General features: G+C 44.5%; 1 protein-coding gene across 1 annotated transcript in view; it reads left to right on the top strand.

The window, feature by feature from the left end:
* Positions 1-26178, top strand: part of CACNA2D4 (calcium voltage-gated channel auxiliary subunit alpha2delta 4) — a 131616-nt gene that overhangs the window by 6673 nt on the left and 98765 nt on the right. The window contains exons 3-12 of the mRNA XM_062570259.1: positions 4469-4585; positions 6095-6154; positions 8170-8332; positions 10896-11027; positions 12080-12140; positions 12770-12920; positions 13775-13849; positions 14767-14856; positions 24932-25045; positions 26099-26177. Coding sequence (XP_062426243.1) covers positions 4469-4585; positions 6095-6154; positions 8170-8332; positions 10896-11027; positions 12080-12140; positions 12770-12920; positions 13775-13849; positions 14767-14856; positions 24932-25045; positions 26099-26177 — 1042 coding nt within the window. The remainder of the gene's footprint in view (positions 1-4468; positions 4586-6094; positions 6155-8169; positions 8333-10895; positions 11028-12079; positions 12141-12769; positions 12921-13774; positions 13850-14766; positions 14857-24931; positions 25046-26098; position 26178) is intronic.

Genomic DNA, 26178 nt, shown 5'->3' with positions numbered 1-26178 from the left:
AGGTCCAGTGAGCAGGAGATGGGGGTTATTCGGTACTCAGATATGTGTCTGATACTGCATAAGTATTTGGTGTCTCACAGAAAGTCTATAAATACCATTTTTTCAAAAGATGGTAAGGGTGTCACCATTTCATATGAGGAAAAACTGCTGCCAATGCCTTCTCCTGACTGCTTCAACACAGCCAGCCTGTGCTGCTCCCATGGCTTTTTCTAACAGATTAAGGGAGTTCACATTCCTTAAAGCTCAAATGTTTTGGGGAATAAGGAGAAAAGGGTTTAGCTCAAAAATACTAGCGTCATGAAAGGCACGAGCAGAGGCCAGGGATGGTAGCTGTGGCACTGAGGTGGGTGTCAAGATAGCTGTGTATTTTTTGCTTTCTGGAGCCATTGCACCCAGTCATTTCACTTCCTTCTGTCCGCACTGTGTGTTCGGTCTGTTTGAATCTTAGCCCCTTTGGGGAAGGGGCTATATGGGGCCTCTAAATGATACCTGTAGTATCACTAAGGACAACAGCCATGACATCCAAATCTTCAATGAAAAGAAGTTCATAATTGCCAGGACTTTTGGTATAATTCACTAGAAGCAAACATTGATTTCTAACCAAAAATAAGCCTGAATCTGATCAAACCCAATCCAGGATTCATGCTGAGGTATTTCATGGGAGAACTATATTTTCCTGGCAACCTGACAGACATTTTGCTCTTAAAACCACAATCGCACTTGCCTGCCCCAGCTCAGGCCCTCACAATCTCCCTGATGGGGAGGGTCAGTAGGTGCTCTGACTTTGAGAAAATCCAAACTAAGTACATTTCACATTTGAGCTCATGTTCTTTTGCCTAAGAGGTATGAAGCAACTAACTTATCACTGCTCTGACAGCCATAATTTTTTAGTTACCTAAGTGCTGTGCCTATAAACTTTCTATTTCATTAGTTTGTAATATAAGTTTCCTTCGGTGACTTTGAGTTTATTTGAGGATTTGTTTGTTTGTTTTTCTAAAAGAAATGAAATAGCATGTTGTAAACCGAAATGTTTAGTTTCTTCCTGGGCTATTTTGCTCCTAGAGACCCAGTGAACCAGTAGATACCTCTCGAGTCTAGAAGGGCAGGTTCTCTCCCAGACTGGAAAACATTAAGGTAGCTCTTAGTCCCCCAGCAGTTGGTATATCATCAAATCAAACCTCAGAGATGTAGCAAAAGCTAAAGAGCTGCTTTGAGGTGATGGCTGAAGTGTTCATTGTATTCCACTGAATATTACAGAGCCAGATGTCAGGATGAGCTGGCTCACCACTCTGGCATAGTAGCCTAGATCAGTGACAGTGGATTTGCACTGAAATGTTGGAAGTGGTCTAGGACTGCTGAGGGCAATACAGCTGGAGCAAAGGGGCTGCGTAGAAGGGTGGTAGCATCCCACAGAGCTACTGAGCAAAAATTGGTGGCCTGTGGCTCATTTCATTTGTTTGCTGTAGTCCTCTTGCAGTTGTCGCTTAGGCAGCTACCAAGGGCACACTCCCGGGGTCTGGGGCTGCGGACAGCACCTGTACTGGGAAGGCTGCACAGTGTTTCTGGGCTTCTCAGGGCTTCCCTGCAAGGGGGAAAAACACCAGTTGGCTTCAGTGGTTTTCTTTTTATTCTACTGAGTTAATACCACATGCTAAATGTTTCAGAATTACTTCCTACTTCCTTTTGTAGCTAAGGTCCCAATTGCCTTAAGTAGTGGATAGGACTGAGAAAGGACAGCAGGGTTTGGCTCCAGCTATGTAATTACTAGAAAGCACTACAAATAATTGCATGGCAAAGAACAGAAGTTAAATAGCTGAAATTGAGACATTTTTCTGTGTGAGGATGGAATGAATATCTTTCATATTCTTGATATAGTTTCACTAGCAGTGAGTAATGCAACACTGTGTACTTCAATGGGCTAAATTCCATGGAGGTGGGAACAAGAAAATGTATTTGGTGACATCCATATCTCTGTTCACAGGTAAAATTTAAGATATTGAATTCTGGATCCTCTAATCGCCACCTGCTTCCCTGTTGAAGGGGAATCTTAATGAATTGTTCCTACTGTTTTAAGGGACTAAAGTTCCTGACAAATGTGAAAAGATTTTCCGTTAGTTTACATGTAGCTTGTGAAGTTTTAGTCCCTTCTCAACACCAGATCATATCAGCCAGTTTCCCTAAGCCCACAGGTGATTCCCATGCTGTAAATTCTAAAGATTTGATAACCTGAGCACTAAATTCAGGTTGTGCTGGTTAGTCTTAGTTGATGACAAGAACCTGTCTTGATGCCTACCAAGTATATTCAGCCACGGTATCTGGTAACAGTATTGAAGTCACAAGTATTATTATCCTGTAGCCTACCTTGAGGAACCGCTGCAGAATGCAGTCATTAATAGCAGATGACTTCAGTGGCAGGAATACAGATACAAAATGGTGTGCTGGATCATTTGTAGGAAACAAGCTCAAACTTGGTGTATTCCCTGAATTAGCCAGCTAAAATTTTGTAGAGAGTTATTTTGCAGTGTTTTCCCACCTCTGGCTAGTTTCCAGAGCTGAGATGTGAGTATGACATTAGCAGGCTGCTCATGATTGCTCATGATTACTTTTACCCTGTTAACCTGTACTTGTCAACGTGTCAAAGACACATTAAAAAATAATTGAGAGGTAAAGAGCCCAATTCTTTTTAATTCAAGATATGACCCAAAGTAGCCAATAGTAGGTCACTTTGTAAAGAGCCTGCTTGCTGATGCTGTTCCTCCCTGCTTCCAGTAGCTTTCCCAGGAGAGATCACCCTCCTCCCCCCTGGGGAGGGCCTGATTAAAGTGTAGCGTGGCAGAGATGGCTTCACTCCCGACAACACCATGACAGGGAGCTAAATGGGACAGGCAGCAGCTGGGATGCGTGCTGTGGTCTCGTCATCAGCTGAGGCCCTTGTTGGGCGGGGGGGGGCTGTTACACATCTCATATGGCAGCATGGTTGCGCTAACCTTTGCGCTCAACCCTTCCCTCCTCCCCCGTGCATCCCCGCTACCCGGCTGCAGCAGAGTGGATGCGAGGCCTGGCGTTTTTAATCCAGTAAAACCCTTGCTGTTAATCACGCCAGGCAGAGGGAGCAGCCTCCCCACCATGCCTGCTGCAGGCTGGATGCTGCTTCTATTTCTGGCTGACCTCCTCAGCCTGCCCCGTCCTCAAGGTATTTCTGCCTCTGCCTACGCTCAGCTGCCTTCCCTAAGGATCAATGAGCTTGTTGAACAAAAGGAGCTTCGCTTGCTCACCTTAAGGGCATGCAAACACCCTCCCACTTTCTTCTCATCCAGGAGGGTCAGTAAAGTCCCTGCTGTACCCTTACCCTTTAAACCTCCTCTTGTACCAAGGCGAGAGGCATAGCTCTGACTGAGATGGCTGTGGTGCCAATACAAGAAGAGAACGTGACAAAACTTACAGGCTGGAATAAATTTCCTACAGCAGGATGGAGGAGATGTGTATGTGCTGCAGAGGGCAATGATGATGAGGGACCAGGGAATCCAATCACTTGCCTTTGCACTCCCAGGGAACGTAGTCATTGCCAGGGAGATAAGGCTCTGTCTTTTCTGAAATAGGTTAATCACGTTGTCTCCTTTTGCAGGGTTTTTTGGCTTTTTGTTTTTGTTTTTTCCCCCTCTTTTTCTGTCTATCTTAATCTACTTTAGGATTTTTTGAGAAGAAATAGAGGCCATTGCATTCAATTTTAAAGGACCAGGCTTAGGGGAACAGAATATAATTACTCAGTTTGGGAGTACTCTCAGGCTTTAAATGCCTAGATTATATGAAACAGTCAGAAAAACCTCTAAAGTTATGGTACCTTCCTCATTACTGCATCTGCACCACACTTGTAATTGCTAGTTGTTGGAAGTCACCTGCACTGCTCCTAGCCAAAATATGCTCATATGTGCTAAATAAATACCACGGTTCCTGTCTTCCTGGCTTTTCCTTGGCAATCTCTTGCCTAAAGCACTTAGCAGCCCATTGACCCACCTTGCTGGAGGACCAGCAAGCTATGCTGCAGATAAGATGGCACTGTGGGAGGAAAGCGTGCTCGCTAGTGTGACCCTGTCACCAGTGCCCCAGGGCACCTATAACATGGAGGGCAATGTAAATACAGCACACAGCCCCCTCTGCCCTAAGTAAATCTTCCCATGTGGCTGATTCAGTTTCAGGGCTGGGATGCAGATAATGTTATTACTGATATAAGAACAGCACACTTCTGGTTTTCAAAACCTGATTTTCAGGCACCAGTGTTGTGGCCAGTTATCTGCATGTGCCCAAATTATGGGATGAAAAGGGAGGCAGCACAAAGACAAGAGGAAGGAGTAAATTGGGTCATTCCTCTCAATACATCTTTCTTCACCAAAGATAACAGCCATACTAGATTGACCCTTTTCCTTGTGAGCCTCCTGCTCAGCAGGATTTTCTCCTTTCCCTCGGGTAGAAATACAAAGATGTGGAGCCAACTCTGAAGATTAAAGAGGTGGACGGCTTGGAGCTGGTGAAAAAATTCTCGGAGCAGATGGAGAGCATGCTCCGCAGGAAGGTCGAAGCTGTTGAGGTATGACCATGGGGCTCTAGGAAGGAAGGCGCTCCTGCTGGCCTTAGAGCAGCAGGTGCTGGCCCCCCTCCTCTGCCAGAGGTATGTGGGCGTAGAGGTCACACAAGGGCTTTCTCATCCCACCAAACGCCTGCTGGTGCAGCTGGCTCCTTCTGAGCTTTAAGTAGATACTGGTGGGAGGTTGTGGGCATACAGACAGGGGAATACTGGTTTCTCCCTTAGCCCAGAGTAAGAAATAAGAAAAAAAAAAAAAAAAAAAAAAAAAAAAAAAAATGAGGGAATGAATGCTCTTCTGGGAGAAGAAGGTTTAGCTTTGTAGTTTTTTAAACAGAAAAAAGCCTCCCACAAATGAAAATAAAGTTCATCCATGCATAATGCACTCCACTGAAGCCATTGAAGACTAGTAGCTTGCTTTAACTCTGCGTGTGGCTCAGGGGAAAACTTCTGCAGCCCTTGAACATGACCTGCAAGTAAAGCACTTGGATTTCCAGCTGTGTACATGGGGAAATGTGGAGGAGGTGACAAATATTCTTTAACTGCTGCTATATTGGAATGAGAGCAGGTAATTGTTACGGCCCCTCTTCTTGCATCCAGGGATCTAACATACTCCCTTATATTTAGGAGCATATTTCTGCAGTCACACAACCCTGACAGCTTAAAGCATTTAATGTGTAAAAATGATCCAGAAACACATCATTTGAATCTCAAAGCTAAATTTGGGCATGTTCAGACTCAGGGCTTTGGCCCATACCATTACATTCATAGCCAGGCTCTCTCAGTGTTTGGATTGCCTTATCCTTTGTGAAGCACCAAAAAAAGTAGTTTTTCTGAGGCTGCCACTAATTGTGGAACTCTGAAAACTTGTACATGTTTGGCTGGATTCCTTCCCAGTCTGTACGAAGTGAGAATTAGTGCCCCGAAGCATCAGACTGGAGAATACCAATGATTATTTTGGCTTCCATAAATGGCAAAAGTGTATAAATGGCCATAGCATCAATGAGGCCTGTAAAAAATCAAATTGTGTTCTTTTGTCTCAGTAACAATAGCAGATTGATACTCCCAGAAGGCCTGTTTCTTTGACAAGGTATTGACATCAGGCTTGGTCTGAAATGCCTTTCCCATGGCTTTTTGGAAGGGCTCCTGGAAAATAAGATAAAATCTCTGTCTGTTTTTTCTCTAAATGGACATGTGTCTGTTTGTATATGTATGTCTTATGATGTCTATGATTGCTCAGGAGGTTACCAGGGACTCTGGAGTAAGTAGATGTGAACATACTCAGAAAGAAATTGCTGTGAATGTCTTCCAGGTGGTAAAGCTGGAGGAGAGAATGACAGACCAGCAGGAAAAGAGGGAAGCAGGGAAGTTTATAGCCCCCACAACTTTGTGCTGTGTGGGCAGAGGTGGTTGCTGCCCTCTCACTAATTGTGGTTAGGAAATAACTGATGCTACTGGAAAAGCTTCTTGTGTGCTTCCCGCAGCATCCCTCATCTTTCTTTGTGTTTGTGTTAGAGGTTGGTGGAGGCAGCAGAAGATGCAGATCTGAACCATGAGTACAACTCCTCACTGGAGGTAAGTTTATATCTATCAGTGACCAAATGTGGCCCATATACTTAGAGAGACTAGCAAAAAGACAGGAGTAGCAGGACCCACTCCCCTCAGGTTCCTAGACATGTTAGGAGTGTCCTTGTTTTCATGGCCCTCAGCTTGTCTTACTAGACAGCAGTCTAAGTGACTCCTATGGCAGGTCCTAAGCCTTTTAACGCTGACCTAGAGCTCCTTGCCTTGCCATCCTGCGAAAATGGGAGGGACGCATGCACATCAAGTGAGAGAGTGGGATTTTGGCAGGGGCGAACACAGTATGATAGATAATTAAACTGTTCCTCCCTTTCCTATAATGGCTTCTCATGCCACAAACCCAGCTTATTAATGCTCAGCTGGAAATGGCTAGAGAAGCAAGTTAACCATGAAACATGAGGCTTCAAAGTAGCTATAGCATTAGGCTTCTGTTTGGGCATCTCCAGTACTTTGAAGGTGCTGAAGCCCCTCAAAAGGGATAAGGATTAGCATGTGGGAGCTGGATAAGCAGCTGCTGCAATCCTCATGGGGAATTAGTACCCAATTCTCCCCTCCTTAGAAAAGGGAATGAGACCCTTTGGATCAAGGATGGGAAGGATCTGAGAAAGCACTGGCTTGTGTGATGCTACAGATAATACTCTTACTGCATACCAGTAAGTTGTCATTATGCATACCAGCTGTCGTTATCCATGTAATGTGTTAGTGCAAATTAGCTGCTGTTCTGTGGATTACTTGACTGGAAAACGGGCTAAAAATTGAGTGTGCATGAGCAGTGAGGAGGATGCAGTTGCAAAGGTCAAACCTAAGATATGACAACTATCTGCATCAAACCATTAATCCAACGAGATGAGTCTCCCACCATCTTTCTCACCAACTCCCATCATCTTTTCTCTACCCTGCAGACACACACTTGTCAGGATTCCCAACTAAGTGAAAGTTTGGTGCTGTCCATACTGGATAATTGGCTTTCTAATTGTTTGCAGCAGTGCTACGGGGTTATTGTTGGTGAAAGGAATAGAACTGAAAAACTGATTAAGGCAGTATAAACACAGGGAGCATAGTGGAAGTACAAGGTACCCTGCAAGTATGCCTTTCCACACTGACGAAAAGCTGAGGATGAAAATGCTTCTTGAAATCAAGCTAGCTATTAACTTCACCTCTCCTACCTCTTTATTTAAGAGTCATGTTACTGTCATTGGTTAGGTCAGCTGCATCCACAGTAAGGGTTATGGGTAAAGCAAGGCACATGTTCCTGTGTTCACACACACAAGTCACGCTCCCTAAGTATTACTTGAATACGTATTCTGAGATAACCTCTGATCTGAGATAAAATGCACAAAATCACTTTAAAAGCATTTGTTATCCAAGGAGGAGAATCCTAGAGACACCAAAAGGTTGGTTGATACTAAATACTGAATAGTCTTAGCAGGGAGGGTAACTGCCTTCTCTTTGAGCACCTTCTGCTCTGTCTTTTGCTTTTGATGGGCTCCTGCTGCTTGGAGAGGCACAGCAAGGGGAAAATCCTAGTTGCATTTGCATCAAGATTTACTCCAGTAGATGATAGCTATAGGAACAGAACAAGTAAGCTCAGAATTGGCGCACACTGTAGCAAAGCTCAGGAGCCAGACACAGGAAGACACTTCACCTCTCCAGGTAATCCCTTAAATACTTCTCAGGTGAGGAATCATGAGAATCTGTCACCATGTCCATTTGCTCCAGATGGCTCTTCAGAGGCTTCCCGTCTGAGTCTGATGCCAATTATCGTGTTGCACCATCACGTGTGGGCACTTGACAGTGAGAAATTGGACAGAAATCATCATTTGGGTAGCTTACCATTTTTCAGTTGATAGCGGCTCTCTTTTGCTGCTCATATTGACCTAATTTGAAGCCTAAATTATCCAGATGTCCGCTTTTCATATTTTAATGTTTTTTTTTCAGGCAGTACTGATAATAATCTGTCTTATTCTTTCTCTTGCTGCCTTTCTCTTTTCCATTGTCTTCATCAACAGTTTGATTACTACAACTCTCTTCTGATTAATGAAAAGGATGAGAATGATAATTATGTGGAACTTGGAGATGAATTTATTTTGGAGCCAAATGAGCATTTCAATAATCTACTGGTGAACACAACATATAGTGATATCCAGCTCCCCACTAATGTCTACAACAAAGGTAATGGACTCCACTGGACTCTACTTTCTCACTATTGGCTGCTGTAGAAGCTATCAAGGAGTAATAATATTAAAAGGAGGGGTGGGACAAAAGAAAAAAAGACAATTAAAAAAAAAAGATGATAGAAAATAGAGTTGGAGGGGTACTGTCCCAAGACACAGTCAAGTCTCTGTTGCAGTCTGCCACTGTGACAGGACTTAGGTATAATCCATTCTTGGAAGACCTCTTATGATGGACAGCCTTCTGTCTTAGGTAGACTATAGTCTTGCAGGATTCATCTAGCAAAAATGAACTGTGGTGTGGATTTACTGGATATAGCTACTCTCTACAGAGGGCCAGATCCATCATGGCCTTTGGGTGCCAAAGACCTCACTGATTTCAACAGAGAAATTAGATCATAAATACCTTTGTGTTATGAGGCTCTAATGTCTCATGAGGACACTCTTAATTCTCAGTGAGCTTATTGTGGGGAGTTAATTCACAACTGCTATGGAGATGTGGTTATTCTGGGCTATTTTCTGTTCTCAGCAAGCCTTTGGCAGTTGCAGGAGCCAAGGGAAGCACTGAGGCTCATATAGCCTCCTTCATGCCTGAGCTGTGTCCTCTCCTCCTTGCACATTCACACAGCTACAGCTGCACATGAGAAACTGGCCCATCTTTGAGCAAACCAGCACGCTGCTTACCTCATCTGAAAGCTGAGGCACCTGATGACAGTTGCCCTTAGGTTGCTGCTCTTTTCTGTCAACATTTGAAGCTGCTTGAACTGGTTCTTTGCCAGCCTGCCCATCGGTTATTCTCCTTGTAAACGTTTTGGCAAAAAAAAAGGAAAAAAAGAAAGAAAGAAAAGAAAAGAAAAAAGAAAGAAAGCTCCATCATTACCTCTCTCATAGACTGAGCTCATTTACAAGCTTCAGGACCAGACAGGACAGGCGCATTGGCAATTGTGCTCACAACTGCTACATTATTTAGAGGAACAATAGAGGGACTTTTCTTTCTCTCGCATTTTTAAATGAATTTCATCTGGTCTGACAGCACCAGACACTAAAAATTTGTGCCTAAAGATCGGTGTGATTCCTAGACTTTTCATATGGAACTTCCCCACCCAGGTCAAGCACAGCCTGACTTAGGTTTCAAAACCACAGGAGTCTAGATAATTCAAGCAGCCATCTGTCTTGTCAGCAACCACCCCTCAGTCCTTCATCTGAGACATCTCTGACCCCTGTGATGTCTGTGAGGATGATTTTGGTTGAAATGAGGATCACTAACACTGGCTTACTTCTGCTGCTGGCTTTAGGAATGATGTGTACTACTGAGCTGAAGATATATTTGAAAATCATCAGTTTTGCCACCAGCAGAGCGGGCTGCGGTGGCAGAACATGAAGTGAGCTGTTGCCTACAGTGGCACACAGAAATGTGGCCAAATGGCTGCTGCAAGAGGCAGTTATAGTCCTTCCCCTCTCCTGGAGGGGAGAGGCACTGCCCAGCCAGCTGATTTCTTGTCTGTACAACACCTGGGAGTACTGCCTCCCTCTCTGGCAAATGGCAGCAGGAGCACGGAGGCTCACTCTCTGCAGCTCTTCTGGCTCCCCTTCCTGCATAAGTGAGTTTGGCTTCATCGCTGAGGAGCCACAATTCAGTTTCGCTCCTATTTTGACTAAAGCTGTCTTTCATAAAGTGACTAAACAGGAAGTGGTGGGTCATAGCCTCATCCTGTTCCACGTTAATGCAGTTAATTCTATGATGACCATTCTCCTAAAATACCCTTATCCTACTGCTGCTGCTCCATTTGATCTCCTGAGGTACCCTGAGTCAACATCAGACACTACAAACACATGGCCTCCTATGAGCTCATGCAAATTTGCAACTTTATATCAACTGCGCGGCAAGTGAGAACAGCTTGGGCTTTGGGGAAGAAGTGGAAAGGGGCGGCAAGAGAAGAACAGAATCAAAGAAATGCAGTGGAAAAGGAGAAAGAAAAGACATGTAAATCATAGGGCTTCTGTGTCTTAGGACATACTACAATGTGTCCAGAGGAGAGGTTTGAGAGCTAGTATAAATTTTAAAACTTTGTAGAAAAGCTGTTCTTCTTAATGGTGTGCCAGGCGGTTGCCATACAACAGCCACGCATGCCATCTTAGGTAACAGGTCAGTTGTGTCTGCTTGTTGTGCCAGCTGTGTACTGCACAGTGCTGGCTGTTGTGAGTCTCCTGGAGCCCTGTAATGCCCAGGGGTAGAAGAGCCCAGAAAGAGAAAAGGGGATAGCATATGACCAAGCTGAGATCACCTGCTGTTGCCAGTGGTGACCTGCCCTCCAGGATTTGCTTGAATGATGTAATCAATTCCCTTTACAATGTCTCTTGGGAAGCCGCTGTCGAGGGCCTAGGTGTCATTTTGAGGCAAGCGACCCTAGTTAAGGGAGCATGACTTTGTGCAGAGCACAAGGAATGAACTTTGGATGAGGCCAGGAGTCTTTCCAGGGCTCTCTGTCTCCATCTCCTTCCTCCCCTCTTTTGCACACTTCCCCTGCCCCCCTCCCCCCCGATTTCCTGTTTTTTCCCTGCAGATCCTGACATTCTGAATGGAGTTTACATGTCAGAAGCCTTGAATCCTGTTTTTGTGGACAATTTTGAAAGGGACCCCACACTGACCTGGCAGTACTTTGGCAGCTCCACTGGATTCTTCAGGCTTTACCCAGGTAAAAGAGGAAATACCTGCTCAGCTCTTCCAGCTCAAAGCATGAACATTGCAGGAAGGGAAATGTGCTGTGAAAGAGCCTAGTCTGGGAAGCTTGGAGATAGTATGTCCCCATGAAGGGTCACATGCAGCAAACAGAAAGACTCGATGCACACACCTCTGCCACTTAGGCAAAGGAAGAGCATCCGTGGCAGACATAGACCCTTACTTCTTATGTGGACTAGCCTCCCAAGTATGTAGCGTTTGTGACCCCAGAGGAGTCTGCTTGCTCAGGTGAGCTTCAGGCAAACTACCCTCCAAAAAGACCTCACAAAACACCATGGGGTCTTCAAATCCCTCAGATTGGATTTGGAAGTTGTACAGCAGCTCTCAGTCTCGTTCTCCTGTGATCTTTAGCTGCAGCTACAGCACTATAGCCACTCTCCATCTTCAAGACCACACGTGCCAGATACAGCTGAGCAGCCTGACTTGCTGTCCCCTCACCAGCTGTGAGCGGCATGTAAGGTCACGGTGTGAGAGGGAGGATCCATGCTTGGAGGAGTGCACAAGATTCTTCTGCAGCTGTAATTTGGCCTTGCCACCTCTCTGTCAGATGGCTCTTGTGTCCTTGTTATGTGACCTGTCACGTGCCATAGAAGAGGAAAGCAGAGATGACAGTGTCAGCCTTTAGTAGAGAATCAAGGACATGTTCTCATCTCTGCTACTTTTTTATGCTTAACCTTTCCTCCTTAAAGAGAAAGGATGTTGCTGAGAACTACATCAAAATGTCAGAAAGCTTACAGTGTAGCTGCTCCCCAAATCCAAATAGATTTTACAGGTGCCAGCCAATACTGGGTATATTTTGAACAGAAATCTAATTAACAGTTTACTGAGAACTGCCAAAGACCATGCAGTTCTGCTTTCATTTCTGCAGAATGGCAACTGCTACTGCTGGCCAGACTTGCGTGACCCTGCAGGGTCTCAGCAGTGAGTAACAGAAGTGTTGGTGCCCAGGGAGCAGGGAGCAGATGCCTGTTTTTGTGTGTTGATTGTTCTTTTTGCTGCTCCCTTCAGGAATAAAATGGTTACCAGATGAGAATGGAGTCATCTCCTTTGACTGCAGGAATCGTGGCTGGTAAGGCTTTTGGAGAAACTTGGTCAAAGCATTTTTCTGCCCTTCTCGCTCCTTATTTTCCATCTTCTTCTCTACTCTGGACAACAGGTAGCAAAACAGGAAGGGAACAGACCTTGCTTTGGTGAGGCAGCTAATCAGTAGCTGCTGCCCCATGCTGCCTCTGGGAGATCTGAGGGGCACACAGACTAAGGCAATACCAGATTAGAGAGTCTGGCTTACCACCTACAGTTCCACCTTTCTGTACAGGCATTAACATGTACCAGGTGGAAATTACCACAAATGTTTCCTTCCTCTGTCTCATCCTCATTGTAATTTTGCAGCCAGAGAGTTCAGACTCTGGAAATGTGGGTCATTTATTCAATCTGTTCAACATCTCTAAAGGATGGTTCAGCAGTTGTCACTCTCAGCAGTATCTGGACTTTTGTCTGTAGCAGGCCCAGTACTTGTCAATGCAGCAGAAGAGATACTGGGGCCAGTGGGGAACAAGGTAGGGCCCTGCCCCAACCTTGCACCTTTCTGCATTGGGTACCACTTCCCCAGCCCAACCCTGCCTAATAGCTGTGCTCATGGTACATGTTATGCTGAGGCTTGTGTTCACCCTGCTTTAGCATATTTCTCTTCTTATAAAGGTACATCCAAGCAGCTACCTCTCCCAAAGACATTGTAATTATTGTGGACGTCAGTGGGAGCATGAAGGGCCTGCGGATGACCATTGCCAAACACACTATTATTACTATTTTAGACACCTTGGGAGAAAATGACTTTGTCAACATCATTGCAGTAAGTATGTCTCATTTCCTGTAGAGAGTTGGCTTTTGTCCCTCGTGTCCCTTTAGCGAACTACAAGCATTACAGTAGTGTAACTACAGCCATTAGTACTCAGGTTGGATGGGGGATTAAAATGAATTATCCCTTAGGAGTCAGCTTCATGTGATCAGTGGGGTGGCTGCTAAGTCATCTCATTCCCTCTATGGAGGATGTCAGCTGCATCTTTTTATTTAGGATGTGACTGCAACAGATAATGAAGTGCTGTAAAAAGATACCTGAGCTAATAGGGACCTGAGCTAGTAAACACATATACTCATCTGGACCTTAGTGAAAGAGGTTTACACTGGTATGTTTTGCCTGATGTCTACAGCACGCACCGCTGATTGTCACGGTTAGTTGATGTGTGGTAACTTGACTGGTTGTCATCAATCACCATGTGTCAGAGACATCAGAGCTTAAACTAAATCCATTTGCAAGGTTCAGCTGATGGCTGGGGACTCACGACATCTCTGAAATCAAAAGTATATGCAAATAGTGCTGGAAGTGGGGCCAGAAGCACAAGCTAATAGGGTATGGAGAACTCTAGGAAGTCTTGAGTGGAAAAAAACCATCAGTTTTTGTACATGTGCATGTGCCCAGATGGAACTTAGCAAAAAAATTATAATTAACACATAGGAAAAAACAAGATTTATCAAAATTACAATTTGCCATGATCACTACATACAATTCTAAAGGGAGAATGAATAAAGTAGCATAATATCCATTACTGTTCTTCTGAACGTCCACTTATGCATCTCAGTTTGTGATTTTTTTTCCCCCCTCTCTTCCCCCATTACAACTCCTTTCTTTTCATTTTGTCTTTGCAGTACAATGACTATGTTCATTTTATTGAGCCCTGTTTTAAGGGTATCCTGGTCCAAGCAGACAGAGATAACAGAGAGGTGAGTACCAGATTCCTATTGATACTATTAGGTTAGCTCTCTTAGTGTGGTAAGAGCACATGGTTAGGATGCTATGGTGTGAAACTCTAGAGACAAGAAAGAGCTATCTCCCAAAAGCATGTGGGTTTGTATTTCAGAAACAGGGCCCAATGCAGTGGTGTGTCCTGACTCTATGGTATACCTTTGCCTATGCAAAGCTGCTGTAACACCAGGTCAGCTAGCAACAGCCAGCTTCCCTGGGTCACAACACATTTTGTACCTCCTCTGCTGGGGCACGAGTGAACCTGCCATGGAAAAAAATGTGAGCAGAAGGCAAAGGTTCTCTGAAATCCTATGTTCTCAGCCCTCAGAAAGGAGAAAAATCAACCCTTTTCCAGTGAATGTGCTCTCAGCCTGGCCTGACCCTCTACCAGGATACTTTCGCATCAGACTTTCTTTGTCTAGGGGTTTTGCTGCTCTGATCCAGGAAGGCTCAGCAGCTGCAGCCCCGAGGTGGTCAGTCTGTGTCTGACTGCTCCACTGCCCTCTGGGCTGACTCATATTTTTAGCTTAGATTTTTTTTCTTTCCCTGTGTGTATTAATATGATGTAGTACATCCTCACATGGCCAGTTCCATGTGTTCAACAACCAGCTTTCTCTCCAAGTTTCTTTCCCTGCTTAGCTCTGTGTCACAGAGTATAACTTTAGAGGGTGATGTCTTAGCAGAGTTTCTCAAAGGATCCTGCAGCTTTCTAGGAAAAAAATAACCAAGAATGCTGTCCATCCTGTGTCCATCTCTGAGGGTTTCATTTACAGCCAGATCAGGGCAAATTAATATCTAACCAGTTTCCAGATTACCTTTTTCTCTCCTTGTCCACAAAAGTGCCTTGCCTGCCACTTGCAACTCATCAATACCTTTCTGTCTCTCTTCCTGCCAGCACTTTAAGCAGCTGGTTGACGAACTACAGGCAAAAGGAGTGGGGACTGTGAACAAGGCCTTGACAGAGTCCTTCAAAATCCTGAGGGAGGTAAGAGAATCATGCAAGGTGGACATGCCCCTGGCCCACCCCGCCATTCCCCTCCACTTCCAAAAACCAGCACAGCCATCATAGCACTGCAGGGCGAAGTGGCGTGAGCTGATCTCAGGGGTCCTGAATTTGCGACAAGCAGCATGCAAGGGCAAGCTGGTTTTAGAGATGCCCTGGTTTGTGTGTGACACCTTGGGGCAGGTGTTTGTGGCCATGGAGGGCAGCAGCATGGGCAGCAAGCTGCTGGGCAGGCACCAGACTCGAGATCCTCATTGACTTCAAATAGGAGGGAAATTTTTATTTTCTTCTGCTGTCAGTCTCATGCTTTCTGTGAGAATTACAGGGGCTGAGATCTGCTCTTTTATGCACCAGGAATAATCATAGAATCATAGAATCAGTAAGGTTGGAAGGGACCTCTGGAGATCATCTAGTCCAACCTCCCTGCTCATGCAGGGTCACCTAGTGCATGTTAGACAGGGTTGCATCCAGGCGGGCCTTGGAGACCTCCAGAGAAGGAGACTCCACAACCTCCCTGGGCAGCGTGGTCCAGAGCTCCGTCACTCTCACAGGGAAGAAATTCCCCCTCACGGTCAGGCGGAACTTCCTGTGCTTCAATTTCTGCCCATTGCCTCTTGTCCTGTCACATGGGACAACTGAAAAGAGTTTGTCCCCTCCCCTTGACACCCTCCCTTCAGGTACTTGTACACATTGATAAGATCCCCCCTCAGTCTTCTCTTCCCCAGGCTGAAGAGGCCCAGCTCTCGCACCAGTTCCTCATAGGGCAGATGCTCCAGCCCTCTGATCATCTTCATAGCCCTACACTGGACTCTCTTCAGTAGCTCCATGTCTCTCTTGTACTGGGAGGCCCAGAACTGGGCACAGTACTTGAGATGAGGCCTCGCCAGGGCTGAGTAGAGGGGCAGGATCACCTCCCTCCACCTGCTGGCAACACTCTCCCTAATGCACCCCAGGAGACCATTGGCCTTCCTGGCCAGAAGGGCACATTGCTGGCTCATGGTCAACCTGTCATCCACCAGGACTCCCAGGTCCTTATCTGCAGCGGTGCTCTCCAGAAGGTCAGCCCCCAGCCTGTACTGGTGCATGGGGTTACTCCTCCCTAGGTGCAGGACTCTGCGCTTGCCCTTGTTGAACCTCAGGAGGTTCCTCTCTGCCCAGGTCTCTCCGAATGGGAGCACAGCCTTCAGGTGTATCAGCCACTCCTCCCAGCTTGGTAGCATCAGCAGACTTGCTGAGGAGGCACTCTGTTCCCTCATCCAGGTCACTGATGAGTAAGTTGAACGGGATGGGACCCAGTACTGAGCCCTGGGGGATGCCACTAGCCACAGGCCTCCAACTGGACTCCACGCCACTGATGACGACCCTCTGAGCTCTGCCTTTCAGCCAGTTCTCAATCCACCTCGCTGTCCACTCGTCTAACCCACACTTCCTGAGTAATCACGAGTTACGTGGCAGAAGTTGGTCAGTCTGTGGCCTTGTGCTTCCTTAATGAGCCCATGGCCTGACCTTGGCCCAAGCCGCTCTCCGGGAGTGCACTGCAGCTCCTGCTGCTAACAGCTGCAGACCGCAGCCCAGTGCCGAGGGGATGGTGCCCACGTGGGAGAGCACTGTGTTCATCAGCGTGAATACTGCTGATAGCGTGGGGGTGGAGATTCCTTGGTTATTGATGTTGGCAATAAAATGTAACTGATAAGTTCAAGGCAATAATTCTGATCTTATGATCAGAATTACATTACTTATGTAATGTTATTAGTGAGCCTTGGTAAGTAGGCTGTGATGAAGACATGAAAGATTATTTTCAGGCTTCAGATTTATTTGAATACTACTCTTCTGAGGATCAGGGCTCTTCATATGGAAGAAACCACAGGTCAGGGGAATTAATCCATGTCATGTCCTGTGATAAGGCTGTGGAACATTTACAAATCTTATGTGAACAACTGGCTTATGTGAACAATCCTCATTGTCCTGGAGGTAAACATATCACCGAACTCTGTTTCTTAAAGCATGTTAACTCAAAGAGGACCAAGAACTCAGCTGAACCCCACCACCACCTTATTGCACCATCTAGGCAGGTAGATGTCGATGCCTTTGCAGACAGAAATAAGTACACTGTATGATGCTAACAGCTAACAGTAATGGTGGTGTAGATGCTTTAAGTACCAGAGACGCTGGCATCCTAGGAAAGATTCTCTGCTCTTAATCATTTTGCAGACTGCAAGTTTAAGTTGATTGGCTATGGTAAAGTTGTTCCTGACTTATCCTGATGCAGGTATGGTCAGAATTGTACTTCATGATGGCAGTAGCTGAGCTGTATTGTCAGTGTTTAAACAGCCAGAATGAATTTAATGGCAATCTGAGAATAGTAGTATAGCATTGTCACTGTGGTAATAAAGTGGCAGCACTCCTAGCAGTAATGATTTAGTATTTTGGGGGAAAGATGGTGACTAAAGAGATCAGGGAAGCAGTAATGGTATAAAGCTAGAATCCATTACACACACTAGATGTCTGCTAGATTCATCTAAGTACAACTTTGCATTTTTATGTTAAAATTAACTTTACTTGTAAAAGATTTGGAGCCTATAGAGGCCTGAGTTTTATAAATCAGAATATTTAAATAGAGAATATATTTTTAAATATCTAATGTAGCACTGATTATCTACAATGACAATGGATTAAAGAAGCAGGCTTTCGGTCAGCATAACTTTTAAGGTCCAGGAAGAAGGGAATGTAGGCCTAAAGAAGGTCTGTTTGCCCCAGCTGAAACAGCAACTGGCTGTGCTAGGCATAGACATCAAAACAGGTTTGGTTCCACTGATGAGACCTCACGTCTCCTTTCCAGCAAGTGTGACCCACTTCTGACAATCTGACCCACTAGACCAGGCAAGCCTCCAGAAGGTAGGAACCCCTGCCTTTGTTATAAAACCCTGTGTATGAACCTTCAGTCAAGCATGCCCATGGGAAATGGAAGGTACACGGCAGAAAGCTGAGACTGAGGAAAAAAGTCTTCATCTGACATAGAACAAAAAAACCTCCAGAAAGAGACTGATGTGCATGCAGCCCAGTGGATTAACATAAGTTCACTGCAGTAACACAGAAGCAGCTCTTTGGCAGACAGAATATTTTTCTTCTCTATTCAGTATCCAAAATGCAGTGAACAATGTGAGTAGAAATCACTTATCTTGACCTTTCTTGATCTAATAAGGTCAACAAAGTGGTGAGATTACTACTAGACACTACAGCACCCAGTACTAATAAAACCTCTCAACGCTATTTATTCTGAAGGTTAGATACCACTTCCCTCCTGTCTTTCATTATCACCCCAATTCTGAGGAGAGAATAACTGACTCAGACATTTCAGCATCCTTGCCCTGGGCATCTGCAGATAAGGAAAGGTGACTGTGCTCTAGGTGACTCCTACTGTTAAATACCTCCTCTTTACACCTTGGAGCTGCTGGCTCAGGGTGTACTCAGGTGCTGAATCACTCACCCAGTTGATGGCATGATTCCTGGAAAGCACTGTGCTGTCTCTGCTGTTTGTAAGACCTCTGACAAATATGGTTCAAGCAGACAATCAGGAGCAGTGCAGAGAGCAGCATTATAGATCTCTGCCGCATCTATATTGACTTGATTAAAGAACTGGGTACGGTCACTCAGGTAGGACTGCAAAAGCTCCTCAACAAGCAGAGGGATGGTGTTGCCCATTTCTTGGTAGTATGAAATTCCATGAAATACAAATTTTCATAAATTTGTTGGGGGGAGAGGGTATGGAACTGAGCTATGGGCATGCATCTCCTCTGCCCAGCTTTCCTTTCCCAGTAACATTGATAGCAGCCTTGTCAGAGTGGGACAGAAGGGAGCCTGTCCACCAGAGCATGGATGATGGCTGTCTCATTTTTTGGCAAGCTGAGGCCTAAACCTGAGGTTGCTGAAGCCATCAGTTGGCAATCTTTTTTTGCAGTGAGCCATGGAAGGGCTGCATGCACAGCAGAAGGCTACAGGATCTCTTCAGTCGCTTTACAGTATCGTCCTAGGATTTCAGTCTTGCTGGTGACATTTATAAGAGACTGAGATCATGTCTCAGTACACTTGCAACAGCCCCAGGGGCTGAATATACACAGGCATGCCACTGTAGAAACACCCCCATTACTCTGCAGCAGCCTTCCCAAAACTGTCACCTTCCTGGAAAGGCCTCAGCTGGAGAGTCCCTCCATACCATCAGCTGGAGGACCCCAGGCTCTGCAAGTACCACAGCCAGCCTCCTTCAGGCAAAACGGCACCTCCAAGCACACATGTGCTTTAAGGACCCTCTTCTCTTAGAGCTGGTCGGATCAATGTCAATAACAGAGGAGGGAAACTGTTTGCATCAGAGTCCTGAAAAAAATCTGGAGGGTGGTGCTGCTGTAGTCTCGCAGGTAAGGTGCACAGCCAAGCTGGAGGGCAACACAATATGCAAGAGAAGAAAAATGAAAACTGCTATATCACACTGATGAAACAGACATTGCTGATTGCAGTAGTCAACTAGTAAAAATCTCTGTAATGAAAGTGGCTGCAAAATTTCGTTGGTAATTTGTTTGTAGTGCAATTGCTCAAAGAATTAATAGCCTGACAGCAACCTGCTCAAAGAGGTATGAGTAACAGAGAAGGGTTGCACAACCTCTCACCATTTTTGTGCTTTGCCATTATGTTCTGGGGTGGACGGGGCACATTTTAATCTGTGATACAATTTACAGTAAAGCTTCAGGAGAACAGTTAGCCAGAGCTTCCCCCGCCATTCTCTGCCATGATGGATAAGCCACTTAAACTCTCTATTTCAATTTAGCCACATACCAAGTAGTTTCAATCAAATTTGCATCACAGAGAAACCAGGGTGTTAAACATATTTATAAAGCACTTCAAAATTCTCAAGCATCAAGTGCTATCTTTGAGTTCCTTTCAAGTTTCCAAGTTTTATTCTACCTCGCTGCGACTTTCTTTGTCTCTTTGTTTCAACAAGCTGGGCAGGTCTTGTTCTCTCATCCTTTCCCCCCACCGCAGGATTTATAACCCTTTGTTCTGGCCGCTGCTCTGCTCTCAGCTGCTTCTAGTTTCCTGCCTTCTCTGAAACACCGTGCTCCCAACAGTTTGCAAGTGCTGCAGCTGAGGGCTATCAAGTGCTAAGCAGAGCAGAATAATTACCTTTCTTGTTTTACACACAAAGGTCCTCTTAACACAATCTAAGACATCAGTTACCTTTCTTTAGATGCTGTCCCATTGTTAATTTATATCCAGCTGATCTGCCTCTGTGGGGCTCCTTCCCAGGCAGTATTCCCTTTCCTGCTCTGTATTTAAACCTGTGATTATGTTTTCCAGTGCAAACCAATTGTAAGTATATCTATATATTTTGGTAGATATGCCATATGTATGTGTGTATGTACATATGCATATGCAAGTATACTCACATTCCCCTAATGTTGAGAGCCTGTATATGTTCATATATTTGTTATATATGAATCTCTTAGGATTAGGCATTACAAAATCTCACTGTTATGGGCCCTCCTTTCTCAGGATCTAGTCAGAGTATATTTTTCTTTTCAAAACTGATATTTTTTCAACTCTGGAGGTAAAAAGATCCCAAGTTCTATTTTCTGAGGCCACCTTAGAACAATCTTTCCTCTTAACACCAAGCTGTTGTAATGTTACCTTGGCTTACTGCTGAACACAGAAGTGACATAATTTATGTGGTTCATTATGAATAAGTCACTCTGAAATGAATATGGGTGGGAAAATGGTGAAATTGGTTCTAAATTGGCTTTCAGTGAGACAAAATTCTGTGCAACTTGAGCAGAACTGGTGCCATATAAAGAATAAGCCATCTGCTGATGTAAGAAGTCAAAGGAGTTTGTGCTGTCTTATGTCATACCTGTGTCATCCCTTTGTGCACTTGCAAGAGAGCTGTGTTAGTAATTTTTATAGGAATGTGCTAGATGTTTAAGGTTAATTTACTTTTTTTTCCCCCTTCTTCTTGTAAAACATTTTCTGTTGATTTGCTCCCATCCTTTGGGATCTCATATGGTCTCAGTCAGTCCTCAGACCATGAAGCAAGTAGGGGCCAGACTCTTCCCAGAGGTACCCAGTGACATGACAAGAGGTGAGGGGCACAAACTGAAACACAGCAAGTTCCACTTGAATGTAATAAAATAGCTCTTTACTGTGGGGGTGGTTGAGCACTGGAGCAGGTTGCCCAGAGAGGTGGAGTCTCTATTCTTGGAGATACTCAAAACCTAAGTGGACGGAGTCCTGGACAGCCTGCTCTAGGTGATCTTGCTTGAGCAGGGGGTTGCACCAGATGATCCCCAAAGGTGCCTTCAGACTGCAACCATTCTGTGATTCTGCAGTCCAGCAATTCTTTCCCTTTCTGATGAGCACAGTTTACTTGAATGTGTTCAATTTCCACCTTTTTTTAACTGTACCGCTTTATGATCCTGCCTGTAGTTCCTTCCTTTCTATGTTTCTTAGCACTTCAGCGTGTATCTAGCCAGCCATGACAATATTGCTGTAAAACCTCAGACCTCTGTTATTTATCATCTGGCCATGTACTCTTTTTGCTCCCTTTCTTGTTTCTTATCTGAATGTTTATAAATCTTCTCTTTGATCTTGTTCACATCTTTACGGACATAGATATTTTGCAGCATATTTTTCAGGATACGCAGATCTCAGGGCTTTCTATTTTCCAGCTGATGCTATTTTACTTAATTCTGTCTCTCATTTTGTTGCCATTGACTTTCTGTTTCCTTCTCTACTCTTGATTTTCTCCTCAGGGGACACTCTACTAAATTCAAATTTCTACTAATTCTGGAGGCCAGGGGTGGAGAGTACTGCACTGCAGACAGGGCTGCATCCAGCTGCAGCATGAGTGGGGCAGGAGGAGATGGAGGGGGCTGCTTGTTCATTTGGCCAGATGTGTTTTATCAATTAGTCAGTGCACGCACGCGCCACTGAGCTGTGCTGATGTTCCTCTTGCCTCCCCAGTGACTCTGGGCCAGGCTATAACTGCAAAGTAAAAGGCAATGAACAAATGAGGGAGTACAAGAGAACATGAACTTGAATGAATTATATCATGCCTGTTACTCCTGGCAACATGTCCAAAGCTACAGAGGAGAGTGCATAGCTCAGTGCCTCATTTACCCACTGCAGCTCTGGCATACACCTCTTCAGACATGTCTGCTCTATGACCATCTTGCTCTTCATTTCACCTTCTTTCAGTCAGAGCAAAGAATTATATCCAGAGCTGCCTGTGAAAAGGTCTTCAGATACTCTCAGATCATTGCTGCAGCCAGTTATGAAAGGACCTAAGAATCAGGGATTCTCTCATACTCATTTCTTTTCTAAATCTGCCTTTTAGTCAATACTTCTATGATACTGATGATCTCATTTTCCCTCTTGAAAATACTGTCTAGTCCTATAATTAGGAGATTGCCGATTGTGATATTGTATTTAATTTCTCAGTATCTCGGTATTATGAGATCTAAAGTAACCTACATGAAGAGATGTCTTAAATAATTTGATGAATTGGTGGGTGACTTAAGTGTTAATTTAATAATCACGTAAACAAAACATGTAGATTGCAACAGACTGGAATAAGCTACTTTCGTAATTATAAGATTCACATATCCACAATATGAACCTGATTCTGGTAGCCTCTTCCACACTAGTGTGTCCCTATGCCTCTGTAATGGACGATCTCACTAGTCATTCTCTTCAGTGATCTGGATGCAGTTGATACCTGTCCTAGGCGTAGCTCACCTAGACACCTTGTCTTTTTCCCATCTGGTGGTCTGCAGGATCCCACATGGCTGTCAACTACTATTTGCCTTTCACTTGCACTTAGCAGTATCCCATGCTTGTTCCTATTGTGCACCTTCACCCTCAGTCTCCATCTTGAGTCTCCTTGCTGGGCATGTAGTATGTGTGCTTCAATGGCTCCTGGGGCTCTGACAACTGTGTGGGTGACACTGATGGTTTTTCCATGGGATAAGGTGTAGAAACTCTCCAGACCTCTCTTCCCTTCACATGCATCTTCTCTGCTTTCTAAACAACCACTGGAAAAGTCAGACCTTGTAGACCACATGGAGGAAGATGTGGGAGAGGCCACTATTGTGTTGGCATGACCACAGCAGCAGCAGAAGTACAGCTAGTCTCTAGCTTAGTCACTCTAAATGTGCTGCTCTGGTGGTAATGAAAGAAGAGGAGCAAGTCCAACCATCTCACTCTGTTTTATTAACCCTCATGGAAGACTTGCCTGAGGAACAGCTAGTTAGGAAAGAAGCAGGGACCCTGCTAAACTACCCTTCTCTCTCATGTCAGATCATCACTCCTGATTCTGATCTGTAATGCAAATAATGGGATTATTATTAAATCGTGAGGGAAGGAGGAGTCATACATGTGGTCCTAGCGGTGGTTGTTCAGAAGCTATTGAATCCAATCTCACTGCAGTAGAGCAACAGGTATTTCAGTGGTATTAAGAATAATTCTGAAGGAGGCAGGACTACAGATATAGATGATGGTAGAAGTAGACATTATTGTGATTTTTGGCACTGAACCTGGTAATTTTATGAAGAGATGCTGGTAGGAGTGGTAAAATAACTGGGGAAATCCGACTGCAGAAGTGATAGAGTATGGACTTGGCTTTGTGGTATTGATGATCATCACGTTAATCTTCAGGGGGATCCGTATCAGTAAAAGCATTTGCCTTCTCTCCTAACATGGCATTACCAAACTGGAGGAGACTTATGGACTGAACCTTAAAACACCTAACAAGTCCCAGTCCACACCCTGCACTCTGTTCTCCTATCTGTTGCTTGATTTTATTTTATTTTAGTCTAACTACTTTTCCTAAATTTTAAGATACAGCTGCCCCTCTACAATTTCAAGTCACTGCTGTGTTTAACACAGCTTTAGTTGCCCTCAAATTAGTCTTCTATACACTCACTATCTCATGCCACTGCCTCTCATTAATCTCTTGTGCAGAGCTGTCATATCTTCCTCCTTCCATATTTTTAATCTGTATCAGCTTCTGCAAGCCTCCTCTGTTGATCAGGCTTTTCGTTGCTCTAAGCATAAAAGCAGAGAGATGCTGTGCACGAAAAGAAGCACATGTTGACATTGAGCTAGGAGGAGCAGCAAAGTAGCTTCTCATTTTTGCTCCCTGATGTGAGCAAAGCCTGTCGTCTGCTACTTTCTTCCCTGATGTGAGCAAAGCCTGTCGTCTGCTACTTTCTCTGCTGACTGCTAGTTCAACACCCATGATGGTAGTCCATAAAGCACTTAGTTCTCTAGGGCTGCTGCACCTGAGGGCATATGAAACAAATGGCATTGCCTTTAGGAGCGTTAGATAAGCAGCTTTCAAAGGCTGGCCTTCTTCGCTAAACTGTCCTGTTCTGGCTTGCCTGTAAAAGCACAATAGAGTCCTAGCATAATTCTACTCTACCTTAAATATTGTTTATTCACAGATAACATGTCTTCTGTCATTACAGTATATGGCCTTTCTATTTGGCACATCCATAACCTATTTCAGCTCTGATGGCAGTACCCTTATTTTTTTTTCATGTGTTCCTGCTTTTCTCTGCTCTTTATTTGGCAGATTGATGGATCTTGCTTGAAATAATGAGTCTGATTCCCCCTCCTCTCGCATTTACTGCCGTATGAAGTGACAGAAATTGCTGTCAAATCAGAATGGCAGTGTTTATGGTCAGTCTATAGTCACTCTGCATAAATAAATGCAATTGTGCAATCTGTGAGACAGCAGGGAGTCTCACCCTTTCTCCATAGCACTTAATTTCTTCTTGTTATTTTACTTCTATAAAGCATCTGTGACCAAATGTGTTAGAAAGAGCGGTATGAACAACAAAAAAACATTATATGCAGCGTACAAATATAGTCCTTATTTAGGCAGAACTCTTTGTGGAGATAGTGTAAGCAGTGCACAAGGAGTCAGAATCTAGCCCATTGTGAATAAATATGCTGCAGTTACATAGAATCAGTTGCTGGAACAACTAATGCTGTTCCTCTCTCTCTTTAGTTCAGAGATGCTGGTCAAGGAGGTTTGTGTAACCAAGCTATCATGCTGATCACAGACGGAGCAGTGGAGGACTATGAAGCCGTGTTTGAAAAATACAACTGGCCAGATCGGAAGGTTTGTCTGGGAAGTGATAAATAGAAAGGGTGAGGAGAGCTGCTACCCTGCCATAGCAGGAATAGAAGTGTGTGAGCCAGGATGCCAAGCAGAACCCAGTATTCACATCTTCCAATATCCGCATGCATCCGGCTGCAAACACAACACAAAGCAGCCAGACAGGAGTCTGCTGGGGTGATTTTGGACGTGATAGGATCACAAATGGGTATCTGCAGGTCAGTGCAGACTTTTTTTCATATACATCTTTTTCCAAAGCTGCAGATGATCAAAACTTTCTCCTGATACAATGATAAAGACTCAACTGAGTATTTTTAAGTAATAAACACCTCTACAAAGAATTTTCATCCCATCCGTGACTGATCCTGTCTGGGAGTTGTTCAGCTATGATTCTCCTGACAGTGGACAGGAAAATGACCCAGATGACCTCTTTAGGTACCTTCCTGCCCTATTTGCTCTAAGGTCTGCAACTACAGAGTTGCGCTAGCAGAGTAGACTGTGAAAGTGGAACAGACTGTGGCTCATCTTAAACCTTGATTTATTTGTTTACCTCATCCAAGCTAGAGGCAGTGCACAAAGGGAGAGAAGCAGCCTACAGAGAGACCAAAGCATGGTGCTGTTAAAGCTGTTTATTTCAGGATTCACTTAATTGCTATTGGTCAAACACAAGAGAAATGGTGAAGTTTTCCTCAAAAGATTCACGTGGCCAGCTCTTCCCCTGGGTAAAGGATTTCTGTGAGCTATAAACCTCTCTGCATGTGCTTGGCAAGTGCCTGGCAGAGCTGCTATCATAAAATCTAATAGCATTCACACTACCTTTTTATTCAAATGATCCTGAGTGCTACTTGGCTTTCTGGGCTTATTGCAATTGATAATAAAGTTCCAGTCCACAAAATGCAAAACAAAGACACTCCTGTCTCCATGTGAACGCTAAACATTGCTTTGCACCTCAAGTAGATATTCACACCAGTATATAATGAGATGTCAAACTTTGGCCATTTGGATTTGGTAACATATTACAGCTTATTTAGGCTCACTTTGTGTTCTTGTTGCCAGGTCCGGGTTTTCACTTACCTTATTGGACGGGAGGTCACTTTTGCCCCCAATGTGAAATGGATCGCCTGCAACAACAAAGG

The sequence above is a fragment of the Rhea pennata genome, chromosome 1 (assembly GCF_028389875.1).
Source record: "Rhea pennata isolate bPtePen1 chromosome 1, bPtePen1.pri, whole genome shotgun sequence".
Lineage (NCBI taxonomy): Eukaryota > Metazoa > Chordata > Aves > Rheiformes > Rheidae > Rhea > Rhea pennata.
Note: the sequence above shows the minus strand (reverse complement) of the source record. Positions and strands in the feature narration are given on the sequence as shown.